Below are 27,447 nucleotides of genomic sequence, written 5' to 3'. Positions count from 1 at the left end.
AACTGCTTGGGGAGATCCCGTGGACTAGGGCTCTGGAAGGCAAAGGGGCTCAAGAAAGCTGGTTGATATTCAAAGACCACTTCCTCCAAGCTCAGGATCGGTGCATCCCAAAGAGCAAGAAATTGGCCAAGGGACGCAGGAGACCTGCCTGGTTGAGCAGGGAGCTTCTGAACAAGCTCAAGTGGAAGAAGGAAGTTTACACTCAGTGGAAGAACAGCCTAACCCCTTGGGAAGATTACAAGAATGCTGCCAGAGTGTGCAGGGATGAAACAAGGAAAGCCAAGGCCGCCTTGGCACTAAACCTGGCAAGTGACGTCAAGCTCAACAGGAAGGGCTTCTTCAAGTATATTGGAGGCAAAAGGAAGACCAGAGAAGCTGTGGGCCCACTGTTGAATGAGACAGGAGCCATGGTGACGGGGGATGCAGAGAAGGCGGAGTTATTGAATGCCTTCTTTGTGTCAGTCTTTACTACCCAGCCAAGCCCTCAGGAGTCCCAGGCCTTGGAGAAAGTAACAGGGAAAGAGGAAGACTTCCCCTGGGTTGAGGAGGATCAAGTGAGGGACCAGTTAGGTCAATTAGATATTCACAAGTCCATGGGCCCTGATGGGATGCACCCGAGAGTGCTGAGGGAGCTGGCAGAGGTCATTGCTGGGCCACTCTCCACCATTTTTGAAAGGTCCTGGAGAACAGGTGAGGTGCCTGAGGACTGGAGGAAAGCCAATGTCACTCCGGTCTTCAAAAAGGGCAAGAAGGAGGACCCGGGAAACTACAGGCCGGTCAGCCTCATCTCCATCCCTGGAAAGATGATGAAACAGCTTGTTCTGGGCGTCATCTCAAGGCACGTGGAGGAAGAGAAGGCTATCAGAAGTACTCAGCATGGATTCACCAAGGGGAAATCATGCCCGACTAATCTCATAGCCTTCTATGACGGTGTGACTGGATGGACAGACGAGGGAAGAGCGGTAGATGTGGTCTACCTTGACTTCAGCAAGGCATTCGACACGGTCTCCCACAGCATCCTCATAGGGAAGCTTAGGAAGAATGGGTTAGATGAATGGACAGTAAGGTAGATAGAAAACTGGTTGCAAGACAGAGCTCAGAGGGTTGTGGTTAGGGGCCCAGAGTCTAGTTGGAGGTCAGTGACAAGTGGTGTTCCCCAGGGCTCAGTACTGGGTCCAGTCCTGTTCAATATATTCATCAACAACTTGGATGAGGGGATAGAGTGCACCCTCAGCAAATTCGCTGATGATACAAAGCTGGGAGGGGTGGCTGACGCACCAGAAGGCTGTGCTGCCATACAGAGAGACCTGGACAGGCTGGAGAGTTGGGCGGAGAGGAATCTTATGAAATTCAATAAGGGCAAGTGTAGGGTGCTGCACCTGGGGAGGAATAACACCATGCAGCAGTACAGGTTGGGGGCTGACCTGCTGGAGAGCAGCTCTGTAGAAATAGACCTGGGAATCCTGGTGGACAACAGGATGACCATGAGCCAGCAATGTGCCCTGGTGGCCAAGAAGGCCAATGGCATCCTGGGGTGCATCAAGAAGAGTGTGGCCAGCAGGTCAAGGGAGGTCATCCTCCCCCTCTACTCTGCCCTGGTGAGGCCGCACCTGGAGTACTGTGTCCAGTTCTGGGCTCCCCAGCTCGGGAAGGACAGGGAACTGCTGGAGAGGGTGCAGCATAGGGCTACCAAGATAATAAAGGGACTGGAACACCTCTCTTATGAGGAAAGACTAAGGGAATTGGGTCTCTTTAGTCTGGAAAAAAGACGGTTGAGGGGGGACCTGATCAATGCTTATAAATACTTAAAGGGTGGGTGCCAGGAGGATGGGGCCAGGCTCTTTTCGGTGGTGCCCAGTGACAGGACAAGAGGTAACGGGCACAAACTTGAACATAGGAAGTTCCACCTAAACATGAGGAGGAACTTCTTTACCTTGAGGGTGGTAGAGCACTGGAACAGGCTGCCCAGGGAGGTGGTGGAGTCTCCATCTCTGGAGACATTCAAAACCTGCCTGGACGTGTTCCTCTACAACCTGCTCTAAGGTGGCCCTGCTCTGGCAGGGGGGTTGGACTAGATGATCTCCAGAGGTTCCTTCCAACCCTATGATTCTATGATTCAGTACTTAAAGAACACTGATTGACGCTGAACCCAAGTTATTATTAAGTCTTCGAGCAGGCAGAGGTGAAAAAGGCACTGAAAAAGTTTCAGATTCATTGTAGTCATCTTTACCTGAACAGCACCACAAGCTTTTTCTTCTTCTGCTCAAAGCAAGAAACGTTTCTTTATAGCTCCCTTGTAAGTACATGGCATTTGGAGTACTTTAGAAATGTTTAAAACAAGCTAGTCCATATTTTCCTACACATCCTCCCTCAAGAAAGGAGGTGTGAACAGGTGTTGGACATATGATATTCATGTTGCTGCACATCCTACCAGAAAATACTCAAGTCACTATAGTAAGTGCAGTATTAAAAAAACTACAGTCATCTTTCATCACTGCTTTTAAAGGAATGTTTTAAGTTCTGTTCTGAATAGAATATCTGTAGCAATTTAACTACATCTGAACACTTCTCAGAAAATTGGAAGCAAAGTCAAATTCCTGTTCAAGGATTCAAGCTTATCATCCGCTAAAATTTGCCTAATGTTTCTGGACTTCATAACATTAAGAGCAGAGAACAACATAAACCTTTATACAACAACTAGCACATCTGGACTCTGACTTTGACTAAGATCTCCAGAAGTACCCTTGACACTAACATACGCTGTGAATATTCTCCCACTAACGCATGTTTACACAGCTCACCCTGCTTGGTTAAAACCCCTAAAAACCTTCAGAGGCATGGCATCAGCACAGCATAACAATAACAATACCCATGCTACTTGGTTTAAAGCTGGCTCAAGTATCACCAGCAGCCTGGAACTGAGGAATGTGGGCACAACGCTCAGAGCGCCTCTCTCTGGCACACACACAGAGTGCAGTATTGCTCTGCAGCTGATACAGTGCAGTTGTACTCAGTTCGCTCAGAGAGGACAATCAATTCATTCAGAGAACTTGCACAACAAATTGTCCCACGCAGAGCAGCTATCAGGCATTCAATGTCTTTTCATCCTAGAGGAGAGAAAAGTATTTTGGCTGATAAATACTTCTAAAGCAATTTTGTTGGAATTCAAAGCACATTCCTCAACATTGGCAGTATTTTGAGAGGTTTGTAAGGTTTGAGAAGATCTATGTACAAACAAAAAGACTAAAGCTCCTTCTGTCCTGGATGAGGTGTGGGTGGGAATCAATGAAAGGATCAGATGGGACACAGCCTATTGAACATAAGGTTGCTCCATAACAGGCATGCCCTCACAGCAGTTTATTAAGGAGAAACAAAGCTATCTGTTTTTTTTTTCCAGATTTCAGAGATGAATCCTAAATCCAGATCTCACACTCTGGAATCTAAAGATCCAACGTCTTGACAAACCTCAACATACCTTCCCAAAGGTCTGTTAGATTCTGCTGGAAAGCTTAAGATTTGCCATAGGAAAAAGTTAAAAAAAAAGAAAACAAAACACCCCACAACCAGACCAAGACACATGCTATGAAGTGCAGGAGATTTTCTTCTTGGGCTTCTGACAAGGATATTTCCTATGTCTGCTGCAATCCCTAACATACTGAACTACTTCTTAGCTCTTAAGAGATCTGCATCTGCTTTAAGTTCAGTTAAAGTTCATCTGGCAGCTTCATCAGCCTGCTTCTCTGGCAAGTGTTCTTGGTCTTTGTACCCACAGCAGAAAAATAAAAAAAGCTTGCTATAAGGCTTTTTTCTTTTAATTAAAAAAAATAACTAAACCAAAAGGGATGCAGATAGGGTATTATGAAAATTCAATCAAATCTATATTCTGCAGAGACTTAATTTTTTCCTAAGTCTCAAAGTAAAAATTTGAGCATCTTATTAGCTGTTTCTTGCAAAACTGTGGTCTCAAATCTGTTAACAAAGAAACATAATGGACCTTCTTGCATGCAGCATTTCCTGCATCTTCAATCCCTATTCAAATTAATTCTGAACTGGAGAGAGGGACGCAGCCTTTGTTATCTTCTCTGTCTTCCCACCAGGAATATCCAGGCTCTGTAATCTAAAAAGTTAAGTACTGCCTTACACAATCACACGCTTTCAGCATGTATAGTTTTAAGAATACTGAGGTGAAGTCCAGTTTCCAGATACTGTCCAAGAAGTGTAGCACTTGAATTTTTTTCTGCTTGACTGGGAAGTTCTATCTCTTGCAGAGAGAGAGAGAACTGCTGGAGCAATAAGAAATCAGAGCACATTTACAAGTATGTGTGACTTACTTGACGCAAAACAGGTGCCCAGAAGAAAGGCTACAAATTGTTAAAGGCTTCCTAAGCATCATTGCCCATCACCCCCCTGCACTTATCTAGCTGTTGGCTTTCACCATGTAAATCCTTATAGCAGGTTCCCTTCTCTAAGTACTACAGAATATAAATTGCTCAAGACAAATTATTGCTATGTATTGTAAGCAATTACGAGAAGAGAAACTAGGCTAGGGAATACAACTAAAACTAACTCAGGAAGTAACAAGGGAGGAAGAGTAGGGACAAACAGCTACCTGTAGCAACACCATATGGGAAAGGCCTAAAAGTGTTCTTTAATATATGTATTAAAAAGAAAGAAGAGTATTATTACAGGGATGGATGGCTTGCACATGGGGTTGGAGAATCTTTATATGCCATATGTATGAATTAACTAGTTTATTTTTAAACCTATATGAAGCCTTAAAGAGCTATTTCAGGACAGACATATTAACTCACCTTTGGGTTTTCTGGCCCATTGCCTTAGTGCCATATCATTTACTCAAAACAACAGCTTTTTCTCAGCCAGCTGTGGAAAAGTACACTACAAGCATACAGGTATTTCACTAACTTTTTATAGCATTAAAAAAAAAAAAGATATGCTGAAAACTTGCAGTAGAGTTGTTTCAGTAAATATACTGAAGTGAGGAGCCAAGTTAACCATTATATAATAAGTATATAACCATGTATAAAACTATTAAAAAAAAAAGTCTTTCTCCTAGCAGAGAAGATGCAAAAGAGTCTGGATTTGATTGAATGAATCTTAGCAACAGTTTTTAATCCCACCACTTTGCACAGCACCTCCTTTTTTGCTGCTTTGATAACTAATATATTGCGTCCTGGTTTGAGGTAAAACAGAACCAATTTTCTGTTCAGTAACTTTGCTTCTTAGCTGGGCCTCTTCTAACTACTGAAATTAATAGCATATTGTCCAGACACTGTTTGTTCTCAGAGTAATAAGACCTATGTTTACAGGTGATGCCAAGGTGTGGTATGCAGAGAGGCTCTTGCTTATACTTACTGCTATAACACCCCAGGCCAACCAACTTGGTTATTTGCCCCATTGGAAAAGCGTAGAGGGGTCGGCCCTGCAGGGAGGAGCGGACAGGTGACCCAAAACTGACCAACAGGGTATTCCACCCTATCTGCCTCATGCTCAGTATAAAAGCTGAGGGATCAAAGGGAGAGCTCTCTTTCTTCAATGGCCAGCATCCAAGGAGGACTCTGTCTGTTCGTCTGCCTTTGATCCCGATCCTGAATCCAGATGTGGAATCCAGTTCCTGTCTGTCACTGAGTCCAGTATGGGACTTCCCCAGTGCCAGCCGGTGATGTGATCATCATCCTGGGAGCTTGATATGGTTTTGTATATATTTCATTCTTCCCTTTTGATTTTATTATTAATATTTCAATAAATTAGTTTAGTTCCTTCTAAACTCATAAGTCTCTTTCTCCCTCCTCTGCCTCTCTTTGAAGAGAGGTGGGGGGAGCAGCTGTCAGTCCCATCTGGGGTGCCCCACGTCCCCAGTAGATGATTTGGCCTAAACCACAACATATTGTTAGAACTGGCAGTTCATACCCTTCCTTAGAACCACCACACTGGTCACAGTAGTGGCCAGAGAATATATACTTTACTTCACCTCTGGTTTTATCCATTACAAACTGTACTACACTAAACTTTCCTACAAAAACACCACTCAGAGACTTACCAGTATTAGCAGTTACCAATGGATAAAAAAGAGTGAAAACATACCACAGACCAGGTTAAAATAATTCTTCAGTCTGCATAAAGAATTTTTAATCTCTCTTCTTCATAAATACAATAATGTTAGAACTTCAAATTTATTTAGCCTAAAATGATTTGCTCTGGGAATTTTTCACAGGGACATGAACTGAAACATTATTTAGTATTGTTCACTCTGCAATACAGCATTACCTCTTTATCCTTGTATTTTGTTGCTATGGTAGCAACATGAAGGTATTTAAAATACCTTAAGGATATAAACAGGCACCAAGAGGGATCATCAAATCCAAGCAGCCATTTAAAGGAGGAAACAGGACAAGCATCTAAATGAACAACTTGAAATATTCCACTTAACACCTAATTATCTGGTAGAAAAAAATATACATGCTACTCTAGCCGTGTGACCCGATTTCCTGTATGAAATATGAGAATCAAGAAACAGAAATACAGTCCATAAACACAGTAACATTTACTAATTTCATGGGCTTCTTTTCTTTCAACAGTGCTATCCAAGTCCAACTTAGCAATTTGTCTCACTTTTGAAAGTATGACTAATAATCTGCATTTGAACTGTTAACTTCTGAGGTATACCCTTTAGAAGGAGCTGGTGCTCTAGGCACAACGTTCATCAGATCACTCAGCAAGGTATTAGTATCTGTCGTGGTTTAGGCCAAAATCTGCTACTGGGGACCTCAAACCAGGACAGCATCATTTACCTGTCTAGAAATTTTTGTTGTAGTAGCATAAATGGAATACCTAAGCCACACTCATCACAGATGTTTCCCCGTGAGATCAATACTACATACAGTATCCAACAAACCATCTATCCTGGGTCAATACATCAAATTTTAGTCACAACTCAAACTCATTTGCTGAATGGCTACGTAGAGTAACAGTGACAAAACACTTTTTATTGAAATACTATTAAAAATTTTCTGGCCAATGCCCCCTTAATTTTCAATGGCAATAAAAAGAGATTTTACAACATCCTCTGGCCAGGAAAAGGAGTCTGAACCAGTTAATCAAATTACTGGGTTCCACCCCCTCCTTTCTTTTTTGCTGAGTAACATTCACTGCTTCTTCAGGTCCCAGCAGCAGGAGAACAGCACACATGCATATGATAACCCATCAAGGATGTGTCAGCAGCCACAGGACTGAAGGGGAAACCTCAGGCCACGCATGTAACCAAGGGGCACATCCTGCTCACTTTCTTGCAGATGCTGGGAAGTGCCACCGTAAGGTGGTATTCTCACAACACAATTCCTGATGTTTTGAATAAGCTGAAGGTGGGAAGTACAGTTCTCCAGGACAGCCTTTTCAAGCCTACTGCTGTCAAGGACCCTAGAAGGGACAATGTCAGGCTGGACAAAAGCAGCATTTTAGTTCCCATCGCTTTTCCTTTCCTCTTACTGGTCTACAAAGGGGTTCATTACAACTGTGTGAAAAGACATTCTTGCCCTCCATGCCAGTCCTTCTTGTCCAAGCCTGTGACGTGGCATGAGAGTCACGCATGTGTGCTGTCAGTTCCTCCTCTTTATGATCATTGAGAAAGCCCTCTTTTTGCCACTCACAGGGTTCAGTTCTGGTCCTCCCACAGTGAATGACTGTGCTAGCATCAGTGATCCTTCCCTGGAAGAAGGATTCCAGCAACGGGTGAAGGAGTGAACGCGGCTTAAGCATAATACTATCACATGCCTGAAAGGCTTCATTTTGAGCCAAATATAGCAGCACAAGGAAAAACAGTATCCTGGACTTCACTGCTCTTTCCCAGCTTCATAAAGGTGTTTGAGGGCAAGTTACTATATGACAGTAGTTTCACTTGCTTTCACAAAATGATGGAAAAGCAGCAACAGGAACCCAGTAAAAATCTCATCCAAGTAAAGGGAGTGAAAAGAAACAAAAGTAGCAAGAGAAACCAAATGTTCCCTACTCTCTGCGACCACAGACAATAAAGACTGGGATCCAATGCCCCGTATCAAGCTCCTTATGCACACACAGGGAAATGCAGCTCGTGAAGAGAATTTCTGAAAATGCCTTAATATCCAGTGAAATCAGTTTGGTAGAAGTCAGTAGCAATAACTGCTGTTAAGGAGGAAGGATACTGTAGTCAGATTTTCTCTTCACTGCATGAAAAGAAAATAAAAAAACTGATCCATTATAGAAATGTGAACATTATCAAATCAGCATTTAGTTCTTGGCAGGTATTACCCTGACTGGCCAGCAAGCACAGTACAAAAATGAAAATCAAAAGATAATTTTAAAAAGTCCCAGCCAAAATTTGTTTCCTAGAAACAGATTAATTATTTCAAGTGTCATCAAAATAAAAAAGGAGTATTTCTTCATTTCACTATGCTTGCAAATCAAATAAAAAGACATTAAAACAGCAGAACATATTTTTGAATGGAGATATTACAGCAACATTTCCTTTTTCCTTTTCCTGGTTAATTTTAAAGAACTTTCCACATATCTTTCCTTTAACAATCTATAGGGAATTGTTGAGGGAAAATACAATTGGACTAGACTTCGGGCTGAGTTTTTTTTTCAAGCAGCATAAGAGAAGGCATCCCAGTTCTTTACTGCAATTCAAGAAACAACTAAGCTTATTTATTTAAAAAAAAAAAAAGCATGAGTAAGGTGCCATCATAACACCACAAGACTCCCCACATGAAAAAATATTGTGCAGGCTATATATTTATCAAAATCCATAGCCTTACCAGTTAATAACAATTCTTCTTTGATTTGTATTCCATGAAGCAATTTGATCAAATGGACAGATGTAGAGATGAGACCCAAGTTCCTATCATTAAATTGGAAAAAAATAATACATCACTTGATATGAAATACACTTAAATAAAGCAAAAATGCTTTTCACTGAAGTTAACAGAGAGTCTTTAACATCTAACTGAAATAAAAAGCAGTTTCTCCTACTTAACTGTGCCTGACTATCAGTAGCCACACTACTGCCATCTGAAGTAAAAGGAACAGGTTTACTGCATCAGCCTGCATATTAACAATTTCAGATACAGTACTGTCAGTGCTAAGTACCCTTTCCTCTCTTTTCACTATTCTTCTAAATCAAATGTTAAAAATAGGCAGGTCATTCCTATAATTTGAACAGCTTTATTTGTGTAAAAACTTTGCTTTGCTTGAAGTTCAAGTTCAGGGAAAGCGTCAATCTATGTTTCTTAGTAATAAACTTTGAGGATTTTAAATACCAACAAAGTAATTAGTGACTGCCATTATACTGTTATTTTTCCATCTGAACATGAGGAAAAACTTCCTTACTTTGAGGATGACAGGACACTGGAACAGGCTGCCCAGAGTAGTTATGGAATCTCCATCTGTGGAGATATTCAAAACTCACCTGGATGCGATCCTGTGCAACCTGCTCCAGGTGAACCTGCTTTAGCAGAGCAGTTGGACTAGATGATCTCTAGAGGTCCCTTCCAACCCCTACCATTCTGTGATGGCTATCAAATGAACAGGGCCAGTTCAAAGGGAAACATACAAAATTCTTAGAGGTAAGCAGGGAAGGTAAAGTAATCATTTATCCTTTCTCCAGTGAGAAGCAATCATAGGTAGATTCTCAGAAGGGTTTGGGTTGGACTGGACCTTTAAAGATCTTTTAACCCACCCCCCCTGCCACAGGCAGGGACAATTTCCACTAGACCAGGTAGCTGAAAGCCCCATGAACCTTGAACACTTCCAGACATGGAAAAACATGGTGATATTGAAGATAAGCCAGTGAAGTGAAACTATTTGGAATGACAAAACACCAAAGTAATTCTACAGCCAAAGATCAACAATCCTGGAGGTAGATAACATGCATGCCAGGATGCACATGCAAAAAAATGAAAAGTGAAAGAATTCAGTATAAGCAGATGAAGTTTGCAGCTGTTAATTTGTTTGCACTTTAGTAGTAAAGCTTTTTGAGGTCAGCCAAGATAGAGTGGCTGAAACTTCAGAACATGGCAATACCATCTCTACCAAACCTCCACACCCATGCATGAATGACTTAAAAAAATATCACAGCATCACATGAATACTGAATAATTGTCTTCTAGACAAACATATACTCCTTCTCACTGAGTTCTAACACAGAACAGAAGCCAAAAATACATTTCTAAAAATATAATGCAGACTGGTATACATACAAGCTATTAAAATCAAAACGTTTCCCATTCCTTCAGACCCCAAATTTTTAGTAGCACACAAAGCAGAAAAACTGACCCTGGAAGGAACAAAACTTCATATTCCCCAATAGTTTAAAAACTGTTACATAATCCATGTGTTTACAATCTTTGCATTCCTTCCTAGAAACAGTTTTGATTTTGATAAAAAAAAAAAAATGTAGTTTGGCGGGGTTTTTTTTTTGAATATCTGAATGTTTCACACTTCAAACCAACATCAAAGGCACATAATTTTCCTTCCATTCACAACTGTTGATTATTCAGGACATTTAATTCCTTAACAAGTTGTGCATTTGCCACTGTTTAAAATCAACACAAACATATGGGCTGAACATCCATCCAGCAAAAATTTATAAACAAACATAAATTTTCTGTCAGATCAGTTCTTTGACCCACAACACATTCACAAGCGCTAGCGCTGCCAGGAACAAAAAAGTAAGAGTCTGAACTCAGATTTACCTTATTCTAAAACTAATGCCTTCTACAAAAGGTCCTGCAACTTCTGAGGGCATTAATAAAATTCTGCCCCAGGACAGCAGTTGCACCTTTGTCCCATGTCAAAATTACATTTAGCTCAATAAAACAAATTTGACCAGTCTGAAGGAACCCAACTTTAAGACTGTACTCCACAACAATTCGTCATGATCTAACAAACTTGTAACAAGTGGGGGGGGGGAGGGTTGGTTGATTGGTTTTGGGTTCTTGGCAAGGGGTGTGGTGTTAAAAGAAAACAGCAGGTAGACTGCCAAGTTTTGAGCTGGTTGTGTCCCAGCCCCTCAGTATTGCAACAGATGCAGGCAAAAAAGGGAGGCTAAATAACTTAAGGACCCAGACTGACTTCTTATTATCCATTAATATTAGTTTACCTGTATATGTATCATGGTTGATATGTACAATTCTACACACTATATGTCACTATGAGTGCCAGACAGATCTAAATGTACCTTAAAAAAACATACTAATCTATAACTGATAATTAAGACTATTTACTTATTCATTATGTTATCCAAAAAAATTATAAAAAAAAAAGAAAGAGGAAAAAAGGATAGTCTACAGGCAGACTTCAAAAGGCTTACATTATTTGCATAATCAACTCATACTGAGGACACAAACTCTTTGTTCTATTATTAAGCAGTGGCCCAAACTCTGACCTGCAAATAGGTCAGCTATTTTTGTTCCTTGCATAGTTCATTTCAAATGATTGCATCAAGCAGGAAATACCAGTTAATAAATCAACTAACACAGCAGTGTAAAATAAGAATCTCTATATACAACCACACAAACATCAGAAGGTTTTATTTTTGTATGGGTTAAAATGGATCATAACTATACCTCATGACATGTTGATTCTTGGCACACTCAACACAGGCATTCCTCAAACATCTGAAACACTCTGCTATGAGCAGCAGGCAGGTGTCTAGATCTACCAATTCACAGGAGCCCTTGTAGACCTGTTCAATTTCACTTGAGGCACCCATCAGGATTTCCAGGAGATTCTGAAATATACTTTCTTCTGCCATTTCTCTGAAATAAATAAATTTCTAGTGAAAAAAAAAACCAAAACAAAACATGCTGCTATCAAAAACTATCATGGCAGTTATGCTTCCTATTGTAAACCCAAAGGTATTTCTGCATCAATCTGTAACTATCCTTAGTACACAAGGTTTTTCCAGTAGAAAGACCAAAATATATGCACACAATCGTCCCACCGGCCTTTTCATAAAAGGGGCTGTAAGGGAGTTGTGTTGCCTTAGCATTCCTACAGCTTTTCAACTGCTCTTTGGAATCCAAAATACAAACAAAGTTTCCCTAATGTATATAGCTAGCATGTTTATACATGACACTGCACGTTGTTTTAAGAATCAAGAATCAATTTAATTAATAAACACAGTTTAGATGTCTAGGACTAGATGTTTCAGAAGAAGGCGGCATCAAAAGCTCCATTATAAAATAGCCTGCCACAAATTTCACCAGAGTGAGAAAGAGTTGTGAAGAAAGAACACCCACGGCTGCACTAGCATCATTCTGAAGTGTGTGAATCAAAGCCAAGGGAGAAAGTCAGCTGTCCACTTCAGAAGAAAACTACCCAAACAAAAAAAGAAAAATACCATGCCACTTCTTAGAGTATCAAGACCTAGGAAAACAACACTACAAACCCATAAGCGCATAGACAGACACTATATGAATGGATAAGAGCTGATGCTGCTGCACCACGCAGTTTCACCAAACTCCCCAGGACCGACGCATACATCTGCAGATGATCTGTCACACAGATACCCGCAATGTTTCCAAACTGCAGCTATTTACATACTTTCTCCCCTGATTTTATGTTCAGGCAGGAGATTAGGGCAACACATTACGAACACTGCTACCTCAGTTTTGGTACTACGTGTTGGTGAAAAGCCACACCAAAGAGTGCTTATAGCATTGCTACAGGAAAGCTCAATAAATTTGCTCATCCAACACTTCTGATCAGAGTCAAAAATCGGAAAATCTAGATGCAGCTTCCTTGAACCCTTAAACAGACTTGTTGTGTACTCAAGATCAAACAGGAAAATTAGGATCTGACACATAAGGTTGAGAAATACATCTTAAGCTATGAACAGAAGAAAGTGGCATGAAATGGAAAGTAATATTAAAAAAAATACATTCCACACAGAAAACTTTTCCGAAAGAAGGAGAATTTAAAAATTTCTTGATCAAACATCAGTGGGTGATACAGTATTACCTGTGTTCTGCTGCTCCCTCAAATGTCTAAACATTTGCACAATTAGAAAATCTACCCACCCTTCATCTAAGCGATCACACGTCCATAAACCAAGCCATGTAAAAAAATACCATTAAATCACTACAACATTAGATATCAGATCTCCAGGAAATATGTATTTTATTCTACGACCTCACAGCTGATCAAGACCAATACATTTACATGATCTCCAGCTACATTAAAAAAAAAAAAAAACCAACAAAAAAACCACACCACTGCATTAGTGAGAATTATCAACAGGGAGGGAAAAAAACAGCCAAGTCACATTTTACAGTGGGTAGTACTGGGGGGAGAATATACCAAAGTGGCACAAGAAAGACCAAAAGCAGACTTGGTCCTCAGTCATAAAGAAAAGAGTGGAGCTTATATAACCAGAAAGGTTTGGAATTTGGTTTTCTTTTTAAGACCTAAGAAAAGGCACTCATGGGACTCGAACCTTCGATTTACAAGAAGTGGTGCAGCTCCTGCCGCTTCATCACAGACATGCATGCCAAAGAAGATTCAGTGGCTGACATACCACAGTACACATGGTAACTCCGTGCAGGCACAAGTTTTTCTAAACATCAGAAGAGCTACGGTCCAGTAAAGGAGGGCCCCACTGGGCCCTCTCCCAAACACACAAAAGCTGTGTTTTCTCTCTTGAGTGAAGATGCTACATAGAACCATTAGCTGTTAGTCAGCTGAACTTTTAAATACTGAAATTATTCTAAAATAAGAAATTTCTCAATCCAACTGCAGTTTCCTTTATATTTATAATCCCACACATTGCCTGTGCCTAAGTGTTGGATTATCACATGAAACTGGTCATTTCCTGACCCAACCTCAAAATACAGAAATCAGTGGTCAGGGCAAAACACGTACTACTGTACAACATTCAATTATTTGAAATTGGTAAAACAGAAATGAAAAAAGCTGCAAGGACTTGCAGTCCTGAGTAATGTGCTCTAGGCAATCCTGCTTTAGCAGGAGAGTTGGACTAGATGATCTCTAGAGGTCCCTTCCAACTCTGATCATTCTGTGATTCTGTGACTTTTGTGCGTGTTCTTATGACTCTACTGTTAAAAGGACACCTTAAAGTAATTCTGATGCCGGAGAAGCTTCTACTCTTGTTACAGATCCATGCAGCAGAACACAAGTTTTAGTCAGATAATGGATCACAAACATACCAGGCCATTGTGACAACCTTTCTCTTAATATTAGACTGAAAGTAAAAAAAACTAAGATCATAGATGCTTCCAGTAAAAGACAAAGATGAAAATCCTGCCTGTCCTAACAGAGCAAATGTGATGTAGACAAGGAAGTGTCTGTCCTCATTGCGAGTGTGGAAGTAGATGTAGATTTATATGTATCAGCAAGGAGACAGGCCTCCAAATCTCTCTTGCACACTATGAAAGAAAATGAATGTGCTCAAACCAGGTGTTTCTGCCCACAACAACTGTCTTCCTGCAACAGAAAAGAAAAACCTAAACAAACAAGCAAAAGTTATTCCAAATGAACAAGGAATGACTTAAAGGCCATTTGGTAAAGCAGGATTCTCTTCAGAGAAAATTTAAATGCAACTCTTGTACTTAAGCATTTATACATCATTGCAATTTGAGTGTGCTACAAAGGAATTTTCATTAAAACCATCCTTCTGCACAAAACCCCACCCCTAAATTCTCAAATCAGTGAGTAGAGCAGGAAATGTTTAGCTAACATCAAGAAATCAGTCAAGACTGACTTCAGGTAACTGTTCCACAGTAATGCTCAAAACCATTTTTAAAAAAATAATCTTTCCAGTAGTACGTCAAAATTAACATAGAGAAAAAAATAGAAGCTACAAGTATTTAAAATGTATTTTTGAAAAGGAAAGAAATTAAAATATTTTCCTTCCATAACCTTTACCCTAATCTTTAAATATTGATTTATAAAATTAGCAAGGAGCCTGTTTAGGAGCTTTTAGGCAAAAAAATACCTTCAGTTGTAACTAGGCCTTGACATTCATTCAGAACTGCTCTGTGGATATTCCAAAAATTTGCTGTTGCCACCTGTCCTTGATTTCAGCATCAAGTATTCTGCAGGAATACAAGAGGAAGCAGAAGCAAACGGTGCAACAGCCCAGCCCTACACACACCAATGTTTTAGGTACTTATACCATTCCACTCCTGTAAGCAGAGTACCTAAAAAGCCTTTAAAGTATTTATCTTCACAATACTCCTGGTAATAACGTAATTTTCTTCCTTCTGTAGATTAATAATGGAAGCATAAAGAAATCAGGTCATCTGCTCAAAAGCAATGGAAGTCTCAAGTAAAGCACACAGCTGAATTCAAGTCTCACAAATTCCACACCACAGTCTCATAGCTGGGGCATTATTTTCCTCACTTTATTTGGTTCTGAATTACAGACCACTAGAACTCACATTTTTAAATTATTTGGTTTCCACAAGCATTGAACAATCACGTAGTAATAAGATAATTGTCACTGAATATCACAACTTTAAACACCAAACATCCATCAGATTGTGTCTTCTGGTTCAACAGCACCAAGAACAATATTTTCCACAGTTGGCAAATTTATTGCCAAACTTGCTCTCAGATCCATTGTGTCACATCCTGTTGGATGTAAGCTAACCCTACAGCCTTGTCCTTCTGGAAGGGCAATTACAGTGTCTCTCTTCCAGCCCACCTGCACTCACAAAACTTGGCTATTTGGGGAATATCTACTCCTCTGTCAAACACAGCAGCAGAGGCTTCAGGGAGAAAGGCAAGAAACAGGCAGAGAAAGCATCAGTATGTAAGCCCAAAATTTGCACAGGTCCTCCTCTCTCTCTTCCTACAAAAATTGAGATGAACACCAGAAAGAAGTCTCCTGTACACACAAAGGTCACAAGACAATATCTGTAAGTACATCTTCCCCCCACCCCCAACTTTTGAATGTGGGTTTAACTAATATAAATAGAATTGGGAATTTAAAAAAAAAAAAAAAATCGAAACAAAACACCACCACAATTTTATGCTAAGCTAAAAATTTTGATTTCTTCTTCTTCAGGTACTACAACCTTCAAGCAGCTACTCTTAGGTCAAGCGAGCACAAGCTTCACGCTAACCTATGCTGCCTCTCACCTTCCAGGAAGAGCGGAAACTATTACTGTATGCCCAGTCACACAGCTGAACCTCTGCATGCCCAACCTTTGCCAAAGCCAACAGCGTTGTGCGGTATTGCAGTGGTTCCCCCGGCCTCACAGGAACAGCAACGCTCCATCCTGGCCCCTTGATTTTTCCAGTAAACCCGCACTTCCTCTCCCTCTCCTAGAGCTACTTAAGGGGCATCCAACCTTTCCTCCCACTGAAGCCACGGCTGCCCATCCTGCTGCACAGCACATGCCCTCAGTCACCGAGGCCTACAACCACCACCCTCATCCCCAGGCCTTGCCCTCAGCCGGGCATGAAACTTGTGGCCCAGCAGAGCCTCACAGGGGCATGCCTTACCCATCTCTAGCCGCCCTGCAGGGCTCACCACGGCTCTTTTTTGCCCCACAGTGGCTACTCCCGCGTCTACAACCCACCTGAGCGTACCTGCCTAGAGAAGGGCAACTGTTGGCATCGGCGACTGGGAGATGCAAAGCTTTCCTCCCTGCCCTTGGCCTGCCACAAGTGCCGGCCCACTCCCCATGGGACCCCAAGGGAAAGGAGGGGAGAAGGGACAAATCTACTGACCCCGGGCCCCACAGGTGACACACACCCCACCCCCCGCCCGGGTACCACACAAACAGCCTCCGGGAGACCGAGATTTCACAGTAGGAACCGGCTGCAGCCGACCGCCCCTCTGTGGGCGCTGAGGGCCCCTTTCACTGCGGAGCCCGCAGCCGACACCCCGAGGGGGAGGACTGCGCTCGGAGCAGAGGCGAGCCCTGCCTGCCGGCACACGGGCGAGCGGGCGGGCCGCCGCAGGGACCACCCAGGCCCGCCGGCACCACCGCTCGCCGCGACCAGAGCTCCCTCCCCCGGCCCACGTGGCCGCGGCCGGCCCCTCCTCCCCGCTACCTGGGCTGCGCCTCCCGGAACAGGCCCGCCAGCGCCCGCACGCTCTCCAGGCGGGCCTCCGGCGCGGCCGCCACGGTACGACCCAGCCGCGCCGCCGCCGCGGGCAGCGCTGCTGCCGCCGCCGCCATCGCCTGCTCCGGCACGGCTTGGCTCCGCCCCGCGGAAATGGCGGCGGGCCGGCCCCGGCGCGCGGGCGGGCGGTGTGCGCGGCGCGGCCCCCCGCAGGGCCGGCCCCGGGGCCCGGTGGTAAAATGGCCGCCGCGCCCTGGGTCGGGGCTTGCGGATGGGCGCTCGGCGTTGGGCCGCAAAACCTTGCCTGTCCTTCTCTCGCGGAACACTAAGCGTGGGGACAGTTTTCAATTCTGCCTCCTTCCACCTATTAGCGCTACCCCTCGGCTCTCCTCAGGGAGCGGGAGAAGGCCGGCTGCACACCACAGAGCTGGACCTTCCCCTCATCCCATCCGCTTTCAGAGGTGCCTGCCTCTACGTGGCCCAGATAAATATTTCAGCGTGTTCTAAGCATATATATGAAAAGTCAACGTACATGCATTAGGGAAAAAAATACTAAGCTTTCCCATGGGGCTTTGAGCAACCTGGCCTAGTGGGAGGTGTCCCTGCCCATGGCAGGGGTGTTGGAACTAGATGATCTTTAAGGTCCCTTCCAACCTAAACTATTCTAGGAAAAAGCCTAATTGTGGCCAACTGCTCTAGAAAGCCTTGTTAGACTGGAACTAAACTAAATTTAGCAAAGATGGTTGAGGGAACCTGAAAGCGATACCTCCAACAGAAAGCGGGTGGCAGGAAAACCCTGCTGGTGATTCATTTGTCCCCACTGATGCCTTCCTTTGCGTTTCCCCACCTGTCCCTGGCACCAGAGGCCACAAGAGCGGTGCCTGGCGCTGTGGGGAGCAAAGAGGACCCCAAGGGGACCCCATCCCAGAGCTAGCCCCGACACACCCAATGGCTGAAGGCAGTATCCCTCTTTTAGAAATAAGGTTGCACGTCTTGGGTTACGAGTGGGGTGGGCTTTTTATTATGTCCGCTGTCAAACTTGTTCGTACATTAGTAAGTGCCATTTCCAAGCGTCTTCCTGATAATCATTGTGCGTTACTAATGCACAAACAGCCTGGTTTTGACAGCTCTCTAGCAAAAATAGCCTTAAATCACAAGTAGAAATTAAGTAAGTAAAAGATGCCAGGCAAGACCCCTGCAATCATGCAAGTTTTTCCTTTTAAGAGTTCCTATAACTTCTAAGAATTGCCTGTTCATGGGTAAAGAGTTGTTTGTTTCAACTGCAATGAAACTCAAGACTAAGAACAGTGAAGCATCAGAAGCGTCCTGGCTGTGGCTCAGTGTGTTGAGCCTGACGGTGATAACTCCGGGGGAGATGGTGGCCGCACCACGAAACAACATTGTTCTGCACATTTGCAGTGACCACTGGTTCAGTCGGTCTGGGCAACCAGCCGATCACAGCTTCAATGAAGGAAGCAGTAGAGTACACTGAAATCCAACAAGGTAGCCACATGTGCTCTGTGAAAATTACCTGCAAATATGTAATTGTGTATCTGGTTTTATCCTACCCTGTTTGGGAAGGGACACAGTGTGCCCAGCAGTCCAATATTATTCAACCTTCATCATCTTTTACTTCCCGTTTTGCCCATCTTTTGTCAAGTACAAATATTGTAAGCAACAATTTCTTGTTTACACCTTAAAAACATTTCTACTTAGGATTTTTTTCAATGACATATGGTGTTTGAAAGTGACCGTTAACCAGCTTTTACTCCATTAAGTATACAGATTTTTCATGTAGTGTACTCATGAGGCACACTGCAAAATATTTCAGATCAAATAGTTTGAAAATACACACTAGACCATAGATGTCCAAGACATCTCTGGGGATGCATTCGTTCTCTAATTCAAACTAGTACATTGTTAAGGCTTCAACATAACCTCAGCTGACATAAAGGAAGACAAAAGTAGCTCGTGCTTACCCTGGGGCAAGGTTAGATAGCATACAGCAGCTCCACGTATAAATATTTTCTTTTTAAGAACAGTTAGAAAGCAATGCAGAACATGAAAATGTTTTTTTGCTGACAATCTTAACAGAGTCCTGACCTTGATGATTTCTTCTTCCAACAATTTCCATAGGCCAGCTTTACCCTGTTCAGGCTTGCTGCTTTTTCATCAAATGTCTGCTCAATCAGCATTATTGATTATTACTTGTGGAGCCTTGTGGAAAAATAGTTTTGCCTATGTATATGATCTCTTTTGAGTTGTTTTTTTTTCTGCCTTAAACAGCCACAGAATTTTTGGTTTTCGTCCTTTTAGTCTTTCCGTGCTTTCATTCATTCTCAAAAACACACTTGAAGCCAACTTCATTACGAGGCTGTGCAATACTTTGAGATAGGCTTCTCATAAGGGAGTTTTGTAGGGTCTCGGGGATATCAATTATTGAATTTATTAATCTTTACCAGATTACTCACATATGTTATATCTTGAGCTCATCTGATCTGCCTGATTCTGTGAACACAGGCAGATCCCTTAAAGGTCCAGTTTTTCCCCCAAAGAGCTTACAATCTAAATAACATTCATTTATCTTAGCACAGATTTAGAGAACTACAAGAAGGGAAACAATCCACCTAGAGCAAATACTCCGTCTGAAAATAAAATGATGCAGAACCTATTTTTGCATCAAATTATGAGGTAGACCAGTCTCCTGAGGCACTATTGTTTGAAGCTGGACACAGAAAAAGATCCATCACTGCTCATACTCTGGAGGGAGACAGTTCCCCCATTTCAGCAAACACTGGCTCTGCAGGAGGCAAAGCAGGTCAAAGACTTTGAATCCCTCAAGTCTCAAATGTTGAGAGGTGAACGCTCATTTTAATCAAAAGATGTATACTAGCCTTGCCCTTTTTTTATTGGAGGTAACTTCCATCAGAAGATGAAATTTGGGCTCTGGAAAAAGTTACTTTACACTAAAGAAGTAAATCTCACAGCATGTTATATTTCCGGCATAAATATTAGTTTTCTGTCTCTTATTTTGGACCTGCATTAGATTAAGTATGACTTGGGCCACAGAGCTTTGAAGCTGTAGACCAAAGCTTTTATTTTTGGTCTAGTATTTAATAGGATCTAGTGAAATTGATTGATGCACTCAGGAAAATGCTTTTGATTAGCCTTTGTTGCTGAGCAGTGAGTCTCATGGCGGATCCACCAAGCCACAGAGCACACTGTACCCTCATGCCCATCCTCAGTTTCCTGCTTATACCCAGCAAATTACAGTAATTAGCCAAGGAATTCTGAACACCTGTGTTAAAAAGACAAAGAGCACATCCAAGAGGAGATAGCACCACCTTAACCACCAGAGGTGGAACATGAAACAGCTTTTACAGCTTTTGGAGGTATTCAAAAGCAATGAAGTATTCATATGAAATGGATACTGCAGACTGTCTTAATCCCAAGAATAGCTATTGCAGTCCCAAGCCAACAACTCAAGAGGTTATTTGGCTTCAGATGAGATGTTACACATGTGTCCGAGGGCCTTAAAAGAGTGGTTGAATTTGATGTTGAGATGTACGTGTCACTCCCTTGTTATGTAATAGCAGAAATAAATTTCGTTCTTCATAAGAAAGAAACCCCTTTGTCTGGAAAGAAAGCCTGCAGGGCCCTGGACAAAGTGTTCAAAGCGCTTGCAATTTGTCATCGAAACAAATGGTGTCTTCCAAGAAGTAGATACGGATTACATGCCGTCTGCTGTGCAGTTGTCAGGCCCAGAGTCACTGCAGATACTCTCACCTCATTTTTTAGATGCACTCCAATTTCCAGAGTGAATGAGGAGTTTTGTAATTGTCATATGCCCTTCGCAAAGTTTTTATGCCACATCTGCATGGAGTGTTTTTGTCGGGATCAGCATTATCATCATTATGTTAGGCAACTGTACGATCATATGGAAGGACACAATCCTTGCCCTATTCAGCTGGATCGGAGAGATGCTGCTTATGATATGTTACCCAAAGTCTAGTTCCTTCATAACCTGCGGAATTTCATGGTACATAAATTTCACCTCATTCGTGTACCAGTTGATTTAGTTGATAGAATTTAACGTTGGGTTTTGATCTGGTATGGCAGGAAATGCAGCTGAATTGTGAGCAGGCTGGTGCTAAGTTAAAGGAGACCGTGTGTATGCTAACTTGCACAGTCCTGCAGTTTTCTGTGTGTAAGGGACACAGAGATTGTCTTAGACATCAGTAGAGTACGTGTCAGCCCTGGGAGTGTGAGGGCTGCATCCACCCTGGCTCATCGCCTCTGCACTTCTCCATCGTTTAATTTTAAATGGTATCAACCAGGAAACACCCAGGGGAGGGTCATTTTTTTTATCTGCTTGTCATTGGCTTTGCCCTTGGCAACAGCTGCCTCCGAGGGCAGAGGAAAATCTCGTGCTATTTTACCACCTCCTTCTTTTCCCCATCCCGACCCATATGTGCTGTGCACGGCTCTGCCTGCACACCTTCCACACATTTCCCAGCTGCCGCCTCTCCCGTCCTCCAGCTGAAAATACCTCTTGAGCTGCTTGAACTTGGATGTGAGCTGGCCGGGCATCCTCTGGAAATGTTAACGAGTGCCTCTCTCTGCCTGCCTTTCTCCTGGCTCTCTCCCCTGCCACAGAGACCTCTTCCCTCCTAGACATTTTGATGTAGTTGCGATAAGGAGCAATTCCCATGCTGCAATGGCACAAGCATAGGAAAAACCTTGGCCAGGATAAAGCCTTCCTCTGTTTAGAAATTTATTCTCACAGATAAAGAATCTCCCTATTACAGGGTTTCACAGAGAGTTTGGGATTTAATTACCATCCTGCTTGGGAGGAACCCAAGGCAAAATCCATATTGACATCTGTGTTGCAGGAGCAGCATTGCGTACAGGGCTTGCCTGCTTAAAACCCCAGCTTCTGGCAGGCACAGAAATGATCCCTTTTGTCTGCAGATCCTGCCATCCCACCGCTCCATAAGTGGATACCCGGTTCAGTTTGTGTATGCCTGCATGTGTGTTTGCACCTGCTTACATATATAATACTGTGACATATCAGAGGCAGAGAGACCTGTAAAAGGCATGGGCAGTTATTCTATGTTATTATACAGTAAACAGTAAATCAGGACTCAAACTGACACATCGGGAGTGGCGTTCTCATTTTTGTGAGCGTTGGGGTAAGTATGGATTGGGATGACTAAGGAGATGAGTGTGGCCAAATTAGAAAATGGACGCCTAGAGGAGAAGGTGGGATACAGTCCACTTCACTCGCCATCACATGCTGTGTATGACTTTTTTCTTCTTCCTGTACACTGAGGTAATGCAACCTTGGATAAAACTAAACATTTTAAAAGTCACTGATTTTTTTCCTCTTTTTGAGTGTCAGTTGACAGTCATATAGTTTAACACTGTGGCAGGGAAAAAAAATCAGTTACTGCAGTTTAATGTCTGTAGGACAGGACAGGGTGCTCCAGGCAATACGCAAAGCAGGGAAGGAGATCTCTCTCCACAGGGCAAGCTGCCATTGACACTCATCATGAGAACAAAGAAGAAAAGGTGGATGTGGGGAAGGTGACAGTAAGCAGTGAGTTTACAGAAAGGCATGCCCAGAAATGGATCATGCTGCATAGTGACAGAATAGCTGAAATAAGTCATGAGCATTTTGTTTAAGGTTTTGTGGGAAAGGAGGATTCTTGAGGAGGACTGCGAAGGTGAGAGTGTGCAGTTACTAGTCTCCTCTTATGACCTTTTCAACTATCCAGTGTTATTCTAAGTCCTAGACGCCCGTGGGAAAATACTCCCATAAGCAGTGCTAAGTTTGAAAGTTGTGCCATGTAATACGGATTTCCCATACAAATACAATCAAATCTCATCTCTCATGTGAAAATCTTGGCTTTTCCTGTGTTTTGATAGCAGCAACAGTTTTTCTGGACTTCAGCAGCCTGGACAGCTGAGCATCCAAAAGAGTTGATTTTAAGTACGTGCACATAAATCACTCCTGTGCTCTATACTGAGCTCACCAGGCTCTTGTGCATACAGGGAATCACTCTGTGTCACAGGACAGAGAGTTTAAGCAGACTCGCTGCCTTTGCGTGCAGTGTGTAGTCACTTTCCACATGCATGTTAAGCCTGACATGCTGGGCTTGCATGATATTGGCAGAGCTGCACATGGGAAACTTACCTCTTTGAGGCTGCAGAAGCCACCCGTTAACATCTGTGCGCAAAATCCTCCAAAATCCTGTGTACGATCCTGGAAATATTATCCTGATTCTGCTGCTTGGGGAATTTAATTCATCTGCTAAGCCTGCAGTCCAGCCTGGCTCCTTCAGCTGTCTTACAAAGATACTGCTGGAGTGGTGAGAATACTTTCTGAAATTATATCTTCTTCTGAGAAAATAAAAATAAATATCCCTCCTAAGGAAGAGAAATAACCAAAAAGCTCCTCACCACCTGGTTGCTGTCAGGGAGTAAAAAGGCATGCACTTAAATATTTTTGGGGAACTCACAAGTGAAGTAGTCCTCCTGAGCAGATGTGTCAAGCCTGGCTTGTTATGAATGGATGAATGCGGGGAAATGCCCACGGGGAATCCTGCATTACTCGCTGCGGCTCCCATTTATCAGCATTGGTGGACCTTGTCAACGCTGAGAAATTTGCTGGAGGGAAAAGACAGGAGCTAGAAGAGCAAAGAACAAGAAAAAACAATATAATGACTCAGAATATCTCCTATTTGGGGTTACAGCTGGTGATTGGAAGTGAAGAATTGTAGCTGTGATCCTGACCATGCTCCTTACTATGAAACAGGGATTAAACTCCTCCAGCTCTGTCAACAGACTGACATCTAGTGGAGGTAAAATAATGGACCGCAGAACTCAACCTAAAACCATCTCTTTGAATGACTATACTGAGTTCATATTATTCACTGCAGATGTTCAGTTAATTTGTTAATTCCATGTTTGAAAAAGAAAATAATTTCATGAGTGCATCTGTGAATCTTTATTGTAAACTAAAATCAGAGGAGATGATAAGTAAATTTCCAGCATTTCATCTAGCCTACCCAGAAATAAGATTCAGATCTAACTAAATCACATAAAAACAAGACTTATCCATTTTTCCATACTTAAGATACTGTGTCAGCAGATAAGCTTTATAAAACGAGGGCAACAGGACTGGGGTTTGTATCTTAGGTGTTAGGAAACAAATACCTAAAAAGTTTGGTTTCCGAGCATTTATGAAAGCCAGTTTTATGTCTCTTTAAGAAATACTATTTTAGAAGATGCTATTGGTAACTCAGAAGTTGCAACATACATTCTCATCTCTCTCTAAAGATAAAATATATCCCATTTTATAGAGGGAACTGTTAGACTGACTAACAGATGCAGAACTGAGAAATGATGGGTTCAAACTTCAATTCTCCAGAATTTTTTTCTTTAGGTTTTTGTCAATTTTTGCAACTACAAGAGCAGTTTAATGCTCGGGAGAAAAGAGCAGTGAAAATTAGTGAGTACTAATTTTGATATAATACTATGAAACACATGAAAATCTAGTTAAAAATCTCAGATCTTATTTTCTTAGAATTGTGCTGTGCCAGCCTTATATTCCTTTGAAAGAAACATGCAAACCAAACTTTGAAAAAAGGGAATAAATATTGCTTTTAAAGTAACATCTTCAGAAGATTTCAGATTTGTGGATATGGGGATATTTTATTGCATTTTAATTTCAAAACCATAACACACCGAAGAAGTATCTGATGAAGCTGGTGAAGCTGTCATATCTGTGGACCTGAAAAAAAGAAAATTTTGCTTCTTTTAAAGTAGTATGTAAAGGCTGTCCCAAAAGTTCATCTAATTAAGTATGTGAGTGTAAGCTTTGATCCGTTCATGTTTTATATGTTTTTTCCCACAAGATCATGTCAGTAGACTAAGGTTAAGTGATACCTAGGTTATTATAACCACCATCTTAACTTCCTTAAGTAGCCACAAATATAAATGAAATGAGGTAGTGTCCTTCTGCATGTGCTGATTATAAGATTCAGTCTCTGCAGAAGTCATTATTTGCATTTACATGACAGGATTCTGATTTTCTAAATTTAAAACCCCCACACTCTTTAATGACTGGGAGCAGTAATGCTAATGATATGGAGCTATGAGTTTCCCAGCTCACGTGGAAATAAAGGCAAATTTTGAAGGAGGGGGTTGTCCACCTGTTCACCTGTGCAGTGTCCTCCTTAAGCCCAAAACTCATACCATTAAAAGCAGCCCACTGTGTCTGCGTCTGTCTGCCACACATTATCCACTTGCTAGATCTAGACTACATGGGTTTTATTAGCCTCTCTCCACATAATTTACCAGCCTCTGGACGTGCCTGGTACTTCAATAACACTGCATGCAGTTATTAAGTAATATAAATTAATAATTAAAATAAATATTAACTATTAATACCGTGCAAACACAGACATGTTTCAGACACTGTCAGGGATGGGCGAGCCTGCTTTTTGATCTGAGCAAGTGCTGATATTCGCTGGATACCAATACCGGTTTCACTGGAGGGGTGAATAAGGAGAAGACAGAGTGGTAAATTGGAGGTGGAGCCTCATATTGGCAAGAACTGGGTCTGGGATTATGTTAGTCTAAGGCCCCTCCTAACTTCCCTCTTCCTCTTTCTCCTTGCCCATCATTTTTGTTACCTGGGACTCTGCAGCTGCGCAAGACTCCAGGTCTTCCCATTAGTTTTGGGAAAACGTCTTGTTTGTCTCCCTTTCTGTGTTGTCTGGTTTCGAGGCAGGACGAGAAGGGAAATAAAGCAGAATATGGCATTCATGTCTGCTAGACTTCATCTTTGTCTTCTACCCATGCTCACCCCGAACGGATGAAATAGCCATCTTTGCCTGTAGGGTGAATCGGTATAGCAGGCTCATCACACCCCTGAGGCTATGCTCAGAGATAACAGGCATCAGGATTCATGCTGTTCATGACCCGGTGCAGGGTGGCTGCAGGATGGAAAGCAGGATGAGATATTTCTTGTATAATTAATGCAGGGTAAGAGCCCTGAACTCCCTGGGCCACAATCTCTGCTCTCCTGTTTCTGTTTTATGCCAACGTCATTGAAAGCCAGAGGCGTATCTTACACAAAAATCTGTTGAGTTGCTTCCCCAGCTAGAAACTCCATCCAGCTAAATCTGGTGTAACTTGCCAAACTAACATCCCCTTACCTCCTAAAATGTGATTTATACTTGTGCAACCCTGACTTCTGAATACAGGCTGTAGTTTCCCAGCACCATCACGCTCAGTTGGGCAAAAGAGGAGTCACTTGGTAAATCAAAAGCTGGTAACAAAGTCAGTTTTTTCTACCAGAAGACAAAGGTTTCTAAGACCATCACGTTAGACGAAGAATCTGAGCATGGTGTCCACCTTCATTCCTGAAGCAAGGAGTGCCTGTACCGAGGAATCTGTTATAAATCACATTTTTAGCGAGACTGGCAAAGCTGCATAACTCTGGCCTCAAGGAATCTGTCTAATTTGTCAGCTAAAATTCTGTCTCCTGATAGAAAACTAGCCCATTCATGCTTCGTGAAAGCTAATTACCCATGGAAAGAATCTGCTCAGGGAACTGTCAGCAGTGATGTGGTGTGGCACCATCACCCCTCTCGCAGCTTCCCAGGGAAGGTTGGTGGAGTTTCCCCTCCTCCTTGTGCCGTGCCTTAGCCGTGCAGCTGCTCTCCTCTGTCTCTCCTCTATACGTGCACGTCGCTTCACGGCATGGTCAGCAGGATGTCCCAGGAGAGAAGCATCACTGTTGCAGGGAAACCACTTGCTCCAGTAGCAGGCTGTCCTCTGCGTCTGGAAGTAGTGGGAGTTTGCTGTGGTTGGGATGGCCTAAAAGAGGCAAGATTTGCAAGAAAAGGTACGTTTTCTTAGACCATTAGCAGAGTTGCAGAAACCAGAGGAGTTCTTAGGTACCCATGTCCTTCTTCAGACCTGCAACAGAAGCTGCTTACAAACTTGCTGTCACTTACGTTTCAAGACAGAAGGGAGACAGATAACATACAGCAAATAGGAGCTTCAAAAAATAATCCTGGGAAGAAACACTACTTAAATTCTTAAGAACTTATTTTTGTAATCATTCACATACATTATGAACTGGAAAAACTCCAGCATTGATTGCCGCAGATTTAATACTTCCCATGGAAGAGAATTTTTTTTTTTTTCTCTACTGGACTAATGGAAGTGGTTACAAAGATTTGCTAGCTACAGAGCATAGTTTAATTCCATTCCATAGTGTTAGATATGGAGAGTATTTTTTTTCTTCTGGGAAATAATCCTCTGTTGTTTATCTTAAATTTCGATGAG

At 42.4% G+C, this 27,447-nt stretch overlaps 1 protein-coding gene across 1 annotated transcript in view; it reads right to left on the bottom strand.

The window, feature by feature from the left end:
• ATXN10 (ataxin 10) overlaps positions 1-17,201 on the bottom strand; it is a gene marked incomplete at its 5' end in the record, with an annotated part of 112,648 nt that extends 95,447 nt beyond the window's left edge. Inside the window, 3 exons of the mRNA XM_082485901.1 lie at positions 8,808-8,890; positions 11,616-11,807; positions 17,074-17,201. Coding sequence (XP_082342027.1) covers positions 8,808-8,890; positions 11,616-11,807; positions 17,074-17,201 — 403 coding nt within the window. The remainder of the gene's footprint in view (positions 1-8,807; positions 8,891-11,615; positions 11,808-17,073) is intronic.
• Between the last annotated feature and the right edge of the window lie 10,246 nt (positions 17,202-27,447).

The sequence above is a fragment of the Vanellus vanellus genome, assembly GCF_965231255.1.
Source record: "Vanellus vanellus genome assembly, chromosome: 1".
Classification (NCBI taxonomy): Eukaryota; Metazoa; Chordata; class Aves; order Charadriiformes; family Charadriidae; genus Vanellus; species Vanellus vanellus.
The sequence above is the reverse complement of the archived record's forward strand: the minus strand, read 5'-3'. Positions and strand labels throughout refer to the sequence as shown.